The sequence below is a fragment of the Vitis vinifera genome, chromosome 11 (assembly GCF_030704535.1).
Source record: "Vitis vinifera cultivar Pinot Noir 40024 chromosome 11, ASM3070453v1".
NCBI lineage: Eukaryota > Viridiplantae > Streptophyta > Magnoliopsida > Vitales > Vitaceae > Vitis > Vitis vinifera.
Window position 1 is genome coordinate 10943509 of NC_081815.1, and position 9050 is coordinate 10952558.

A 9050-nucleotide genomic window follows, 5' to 3' on the forward strand; every position below is an offset into this window, starting at 1 on the left:
GGGCTTTGCTAATGATCAACTTACCATGTTTGAGGATTAGGTCAAGGTTGGCACCATGATTGGAGTGACTTGGAAGTTGCTTCAGCTAGTAGTTAAGTGCATCAAATGGTGATGCAAATTTTCTTAGCTCACCCGCTAGTGTGAGGTTGATGTTTCTTTGTGTCAAGAGCTTTGATATAAACAAGGTGGAGCTTTCTGACAATAAGGGCAAAAGGCATGACCCTCTTTATATCTGGTTGTTATGGTGTTTGCCCAGTTTTTAGTCCACTATTATGGGATTTTGCTTGTTCTAGGTTGATATGCCTTTTTTTGGACAACACTCGAAAATTCAAATTTTGCAATATGATTTTTGCCTTGTTAGCATTTTGGGTGATGATTATGCAAGTTTAATGACATTGGAAAAATGCTTATAGGATGTTGTAGGCATTTGAGATGCTGCAAGCTTATGAGATGTTGATGGCTTTTATGTTGCATTGTTGTAGACTTTTATGTTATGTTATTAGTGAAGTGTTGAGTCAACTTCAAAATTAGATTCTGGGTTTTAATACCATGTTTTCATTGTGCTTAGATCTAAAGGGATAGCATTGGATGCACCCTATTGATCTAGGATTTAAGAACAGAGTAATCGAGGGTTCCCAACACTACGTTTTTTCTATATATATCCATCAAAGACTGCTAAGTAAAGCCTTGATAAAGGGATCCGACAGTTTCTCTATAGAAAGTGTCTTCTCCAAAGTAACATCATATCTCTATTCTATCTTATGTATCAATTTATACTTTCTTTTTATGTTTTTACCCTTACAATGGTTTATAATGAAATACAAATAATTGAGAAGAATTAAAAATATTTATTGTCTTCCACTAATCTTATTCAAATATTATATAATCTATTATCTATAAATACTTTCATGTAACAAGATAGAAACTCCAAACAATAAAAATATAGAAACATGACTAAACTCCTTAAATATAAAAACTAAATCAACTACTCAAAATTCGAATTAACTTTTAAAAACTGAATAAATTTCTAACTTTTAGAAACATCTTTAATCAATTTTAAGTTGTGTCCGTAGCAAACCTTCCGTTATACAAAACCAGTGGGACTTTGGTAAAAATGGCACGTAGGAGATCAAAGTATAAAGGCAAGTGGGCCAGGGCAAAAAGTGTTGCTGGGATGCAGGTGACTGCATATATTGGAACTGCCACAGATTTCAAGTGATCATTCAGAATGAAGAAGTGGCCTGCGCAAAAAGAGACCAATCCGGCTGCTATGGAAATCAGCAGAAACGATAAACCCCACAGAAGCCTCGTATGCAAGGTTATCCTAAATTCATTCTCTTGGTATCTAGATGTGAGAATTGCTAGAAACATTACCAAGGAAGTGACCGAGAAGCAAAGAGAAACTAATGATGAAATTGCAAACACTTGGAATGCTAGTTCCTTTCCAAGAACTGGTTTCCCTTGTTCGGTGCTTCCTGGAATAGTGGCTGAGGTTGCGAAGGCGACGGTTGCAATAAGCGCTGCTACAACCGAGCATGAATCCGAGGTCTTAAGTAGCCATTTTCCACCTTCTTTTACGAGGTCTTTATGTGTGGTTGTGAAGATCTCCTTTGCGGTCTTTCCATCGTTATTGTACAACATGAGGAAGTCTGGTCCCACGGAACTTTTGACATACTGCAAGCGTGAAACAAAATACACAATTTTAAACCTGAAGTGTTGCGAAAGACTGGGATGGGAAACAAAACGGAATGTACCGGATTTCGCTATTCCTAACGCACTGAAGCAGGCTCTCTCTGTCTGTTTCGACTTGCGCATAAGTGTAGGAGATATTTATTTATAATCTATTTACCAGGATCTCTATCATTGTGTATCTTGGTAGAAAAAAGAAAAAGGAAAATTAAAGCCTCGTACTTCATTTGTATTGTGCAATGACAATTGGAGCCACAAGCATGATGAAAAGTAAATTAACCGTAGAGAATAAAAAAAAAAATGAAAACCATATATAAAAATGTTGCGTTCTCGTACCTCATACCACTTTATTTCCCATTGCATTTGCAATGCAGCACCTGGAAGAGTCCAAGGATTCAGAGACGGATCGTAATTTGCAGCAAGGTGCAACGCACTGTTTCCTTTAATATCCACCGTGTGAAATACACTTTCACTGGAATTTTTCTGTATTAAGAGATCAATCAAATGGGGTTGTCTATTCTCCGCTGCCAACAGCACTATGTTCTTCTTCTGTGAGTTCATGTCATGAATGGCAACTGGAAAATGCTTGAGGATGAGCTCCACAATTTCTTTGATACCAGTTCTTGCTGCGGTTAGTATTGGTGTCTCACTTCTATCCAGTCCCGGCTCTGCCAATATATACCACAATAGACAATTCCTAAGCTAATAGAGAAAAGGTCTAGCGTGAGCCATGAGTAAAGCCAAAATAAAATCATTTCTATCGTCAAAATAGACGTTAGATTATCAGTTTCCACTTATTCTGTGGCAATTTGACACAAATGTTGCATAAGATGGAAAAATTATGTTAAGCTCGTACAGGATACTTATCTATGATGCCACTACTCATCATGTGTACAGCTGACGAGTTCACATCTACTATAAAAGCTAGAGACTCCACCCCACCACCCTCCATATATCAGTGCATTATATGAAAAAGCTGTTTGGAGTAAAAGTAATGGTAATAATAATAATAGCCCTATCATTTGTTTCAACTTTTTACGTCATTTTGAAGGTACCCAGACTTAATACTATCATCTCAAGGAGAGACATACCGTGTTTATCATCGGCATCTTTGGCCTTTCCGTTAGTTTCTACTGGTGGAAATTCTGTGAAATTTTCCATTAAAGCATGCCCTTCACCGGATGTTGATGTTGATGGTCCGGACCTTCCACCAGCATCATACCCATAAATTCTAGTACTTTCAAGCATTTTTTTGAGGATCTGAACAGACCATACGTGCTTCTCTTTCATGTGCTTAATCTTCTGTATTTCTTCGTATCCTTTAGAACCACATAACGGGCAAACACAATTTAAATCTATATTGCTTTACATCATAGCAGAAGGAAAGATAGTGATAGCAATTTGGTGTCATACCCAATCCAAGGATAATCAGCATTAGTTTAAATACAAGCTTCATCAGCTCGATGCCTGTGCGATAATTTGGTGGGAACTTTAGTTGATCTTCACCTGTATATGTATATATATGAAAATAGGTATAAGAAACTTCTCAATGGACAAGCAAAATTCAAAATAAACTGTTTAAATTAAAGTTATTTGATCATCCTAGCTAATTGGAATGTTATCAGGTTGAACTACAGGGTTTTGGTTACTTTTTTTTTTTTAATTAATTTATTTATTACCGTAAGGTATAAGATGCAAGCTTGTGCATCACCACATGCCCAACCAAATACCGTGTATAGATAAAAAGTACTTGTCCTGGAAGAACATAAGGTAAAACTAGATCCTACATACCTTCATGTTGTCTCTTTTTGGATTCTCTGCTCTTGATATGCCGCTTATCCGTGTCCATAAAATAAATAAAGGGACAAAAGTTTTGTTTAGGAAGTGCTTTTGGAGACAGTTCTCTAAAATAATTTTTTAGAAAATAATTTTTTAGAAAATAATTTTTAAAAATTGTTCTATTATATTTTATAGAATAAAAATCTATTTATAACCTAAAATATTTTATAACATATCTTCTATATTTTTAAATATATTTTAAAAATAAATTTTACATATATTGATTTACTTTTAATCAATTTTTATATTTATATAATTATGTTTTATAATAACCCTTAAAAATAATGAAAATATATTCTCCAAAAACACTCAAAAATTGTGGTTAACAATAGAAACTATTTTTTGTTTTTAATAATAGGAAATTAATTTTTGATTTTTTATTTTTTTAAGAACTACAACTATTTTTTTTATTTTTTATTAGAAAGCCGTTTTAAAAAAATAATTTCCAAACAAGACCTAAGATTCCAAACATGGTCTGAGCCAAACAAGGCCAAAGATTCCAAACATGGTACGAGCAATGCCAAGGGGGTGCAGGAATTTGAGAAGCCATATGCATTGATTTTTTTTTTTTTTTCCGCAAACCAATTAATCTGCCTAGTGGCCTAATGCAGCAATTTAACAAATTTCTGATTAGATATTTCATATCTTATCTGTCAAATGCAGATATGTAATTTTTCAATAAGACAACCGTAAAAGTTGTTGTCCTTATCGTTATTATTACAATTACTGTTATATTATCAATTATATCATTATATTATACTATTACTACATCATTACACTACTAGTACTACTACTGCTTATAATATTACTACTTGGCAATAGTATTACATTATTTACATTACTACAACTTGTATATATAGAAAGTAAAACTGGTTCCTACATATGCTTTCACCTTTAGGCAGTTCTTTTGCGTTCCCCGCCAATCCCGTCTGGCCATGTCTTTTTGCATTGTCTCCATTACCTCCAGAAAACCGAAAGCATGGGATGCATAAACTCTCATCTTCAAGTTCTTTGGGGTTCTCGGCATCCCCCACTTGACCAGAGTTTTTTGCATTTTCTCCATTAGCTCTAGAATTAGAAACCAGCTTGCCTGGTCACAGCATTCATATCCATAAGTAATTTAAAAGATTTAATTTTTTTATTTATTATTATATTTTATTCATAATGGACCTGCCCAAAGCTAGCAGATGTGATTACATACTAATAGCAATTTTCTGATTAGATGTTATGACTACGCTAAAAGTAGTTATAATTGTCATTATTATCACTACAGAAAAAGAACTACAAGAATAAAAGGCATCATTACGAAGAAGAAGCACCACGCCACTCAGTAGTATTAGTAGCCCACGTACCTCTATATATAAGCTTGATGATTGAATCATATGTCATGCTATGATGGAAACAATTGTGTAGGAGTTTCATTGCTTACCCCATCCAAAGATAACCAATAGAACACTATATATGAGATTCAAGAAGTAGCAGCATTTTCTATAAGTTGGTGGAAACCATCGATCGCTTGGAAATTCGGTGTTCCTTGATTGTTGACCTATAAAAAAAAATCCAATTATCGCAATTGTTTAGTTGTGAACCTATCAATGCCATAACAGTTGAACGTACTGACAAACTAGCAAATGAATCATATAAATACTTAGAACAACAGAAGTATGAGTAAACTAATGGCTCAAAATTGGACAGCCTGCCCTCTGGCACTAGGTGGTTAGAATAGAATGTGGTTGGTGTATGATGTGCTGGGGTGCCCGAACTCAGAAAACCAAAGTTCGCAAAATTTCTCAAAGGGAGTATAAATGTAGCTTGTGGAAAGCGTGCAGCTTATTGATAAGACACATTGCACCATTTTTAGTTTAACTAAGTGGCTGATCTACGAAGGTCAAGAGCACCAAAGAAAAAGTCGATAAGCAGTAGCGAATGGGGTTAGAGGAGTTGGAGTTGCTTAAATATTTATTTAATAATGATAGAGCCTGCTGGCAGCTTTGAAATCAACTGATGAACCCAAAACTTAACCCAGAAGTTTTTATATGTATATAGCATGTAATGTGCATGGTCATCATGGGTACATTAATTCCTCGCTGAATATTCATGCAACTACAGAGGAGCATTTGAAGAGAATATATATATATATATTTGTGTTGTGCAAGCCTACTACACATGCACCTGACAACAAGAATATTCAATACATACTGAAAAAGCTATGTGCTATGTATTTTGTAGGTGGATACTGACACTGGAGAGTTGATATATACCTGTTGGTTTGTTGATATGATCTGGAAGAATATTGGGATTTGGCAGCTTGTTGACATTTTTACCATATCAAAATAATAATATTAATAATGTACGCCTGCCAACAAGAATATCCAATACATACAGAAAACGCTATGTGTTTTGTATCTTGTAGCTAGGTAGATACTGGATACTGGTACTTGAAAGTTGATATATACCTGTTTGGTTGTTGATCTCGTCTGGAAGAATGAGATCTGGCAGCTCTTTGACGGTTATACCTTGCAAAAGTAATAATATTATTAATGTGTACAGTAGTTAATATAGTGTAATAGTTACAGGTTGGAATCCAATCCATCACAGCAAGACCTTCCTTGAAAAGTAGTGCGCGTTAGGTACTGACTTGAAGCAGATACTACATGCATGGGCTTCTTATGTGTCCTTAATAGATATGAAAATATAATTGATATGAATGCCTGTGCGCATGCACTAGGCCTGGACCAAGGAAATCATCTGCTTTATATATGAAAGGTTATTAGTAATGTGCCTAAATGAATAATGAGATTGGCAGAGAGTTCTACTTACAAGAATAAATAATATTTTCCCGCCAGCCGAAGTAAGCACCACTTCTGAATACTGAAGGCTTATCGGCCAGAAGATGGAGAGGGGTCGATCCTCTTTCGTCCATCCAGTTCATTAGCTCTTTATGATTGTTCATTATATGAAATGCCAATTCTGTGAAGCACAACAACAAAGATTAATGTTGATCATTTAAATATCCAACGTGTTGAAATATACGTACATACACATATATATATATATATAAGCAAGACATGAGACACCGATACTTGGGCGTGTGTGTACGCATGCATGCTATCCTCCTATGAAGAGCCCTGAAATTTAAAATACTTACTAAAGTGCTCTCCATTAACGGCGGTGTGGAGAATCGTTGCACCAAACTTTCCTCCTCGATAGTACCTCTCGATGCCATTTGGTTTGCAGATTTCACAGAGGAAAATGAAAGCGTCCAGTTTGCCATGGAGAACGGTCAAGAAGAGGGGTGTATGCCCATTATTATTGCGCTGGTCCAGCAGATCTATATGCTCTCCAGTCATGCATTTGCACATAGGAATATTTCCCATGGCCGCAGCTAAATGGAGAGGAGTGTTGCCATGGTTATTCGTAAGTTCTAGAGCATCCTTGACCTCGGCACGCAGCGCTTTAACAAGTTGTTCAACTATATGTTCACGGCCATCTGAGACGGCTTTGTGCAATGCTGTGTCCCCAGAACTATTGATCTTGAGTTGGGCAGCTCCTTTGATGTGCTCGTATATGTCGACAACGTTATCCCAGTGCCCTTTCAGGACCTCGTCAAACAGTTTTGTCAGAGTGAACTCCACCATTCTTCCTCTCCTGATGATGAGTAACAAGTAAGAACGTCACCCACTCCTCTCTATACCATCAAACAGATAGACTACATGTATATATATATATATATATGTATACCACTCCCGCTAGCCCATCCTCCCTCCTCTGTTCTCAGGACATGCTACTCCAAAAGTGATACCTTGCTCAAGATATGGGATAAGAACAAGTATGGACCCCACGATACAAAAATAAAACCTTGGGAATCATCAATGTAGTCATTGCTAAATAATTGATCATCTTAAAGATCCTTCCTTGATTAAATATTAAATGTGATTCCATTAGCTTACTCTGTTGCCCGTAATGCATCAAGACTCCCACTTTGGTGATTTTGTCTTAGTTTCTTGCGACTGACGTTGTTAGCTTTTAGCCAGTCGAAAAGAAAAAGTCGGTCTTCCTGTACAACCAACCGGCAAGGGCAAAATGGGAAGAGAAAATAGAATTCCTTTTCAATATGTTTTTCATAATCACTAGAATTCCTAATAACTAGCTTTGCTCAGGAAGACGACTTTTATTTTTTTTTTATATTTTTCCTAATCACTTTCCTCAAATCAAGCATAGCACTAAAACCGAAAACCTACTTTTAGATCCTTAAAAGTTTATGTGAGTTAATAAATTCATTTTATGGATCATGTTTTTTTATCCTGAAGGGATACATGAATCCTACTTCTAATAATATAAAAAATATAATTAATGTCATCTAGTTGATCACTAAAGATTTAATATTTGTCGTGGTACACTTTCCGAGAGAAATTAAGAATCCAAGTTCGTCTCTTAATTTAAGATGTCGGATTTGATGTTATATATATATATATATATATATATATATATATATATATATATATAGATATAAAAGGCCGCATATCTTCTCCAAAGAATCTTAGTTAGTCGTTCATTCTCGTCCCCTTTTCATAAGCCGAAATGAGGAACGACCCACAGATATTTAAGAAGGAAAAGTGCTTTATTAAAAGAAACATCACCTGTTCGCATAAAACTTATATGTTACTGAAGAAATTATTCTTCTTTGAAAAGAAATCTATCATTAAAAGCCAAGAGAAAATAAAAAATGGCAAATTACAAATTTTATTCTTTAATTTTGCTGAAAATTCTACTTAGTATAGGAGTTTTTTCTTTCTTCTTATAGGCAACATGTGATTGGCAAGATCAGCAAAAGTAACTTGTGAGTTGCAAGGTTAAGCTTTATACTAAAAGAAAAAGACAAAGAGCATGCTCATATCGGGGAACAGTATGATGTCCCACCATGTTAAATTAATTCTCCTCTTTTGATTGACAAAGACAACACGATGAAGGGTGGCGAAGGTGGCGAAGAATATGATCCTAATTGTCGTGCTCACGCAGAATCTGAATCATATCCCGTGTTTTTTCCCAAGGCTGCAAGCGGCATCTCTACCATGGTTTCTTCCCGTAACCATGATTTGGGCTATCTCACATGTGTAATATACAAAATTTTCGGATTTTTCACAAAAAGATATATAAAAAATAAGAAAATAAATGAATAAAATTATTTGTATTACAATAATGTGGATACAATCCTCTTTGATAATGTTTTTAATTAATTATAAAAAATAATATTTTCCTCTTATTTGTTCATTTTGATCACAATCCAATGGATGATAGTGCAAATAATTCCTAGGGGTTGATGTTGAAGATTGTCTAATGTGGCTTGTTCTCTATTGACTTTGTTGATCTTTGAGGATATAAAAATAGGCAAAGTAAAAAAGTTAACCCCAATCAAGTTTGAGATTTGTGGAGGATGATGAGAATAAAGAAAAGCTAAGAAGTACAAGGTATGAGTATGAAAGATGAGAAACAAAGGTTATGGAAATATTTGGTTGGAGAGA

The 9050-nt window shown here is 35.1% G+C and overlaps 1 protein-coding gene across 1 annotated transcript; it reads right to left on the reverse strand.

Moving 5' to 3' along the window:
• Positions 1-1006: 1006 nt before the first annotated feature.
• LOC100854873 (uncharacterized) lies at positions 1007-7224 on the reverse strand. Its single transcript, XM_019222862.1, has 9 exons — positions 6677-7224; positions 6349-6498; positions 5985-6044; positions 4958-5074; positions 4421-4618; positions 3103-3195; positions 2781-3008; positions 2026-2357; positions 1007-1674 (listed from the first exon to the last, which is right to left on the reverse strand). Exons 1-9 carry the CDS (start codon positions 7164-7166, stop codon positions 1057-1059), a joined length of 2286 nt encoding a protein of 761 aa, XP_019078407.1. The 5' UTR covers positions 7167-7224; the 3' UTR covers positions 1007-1056.
• Positions 7225-9050: the final 1826 nt, after the last annotated feature.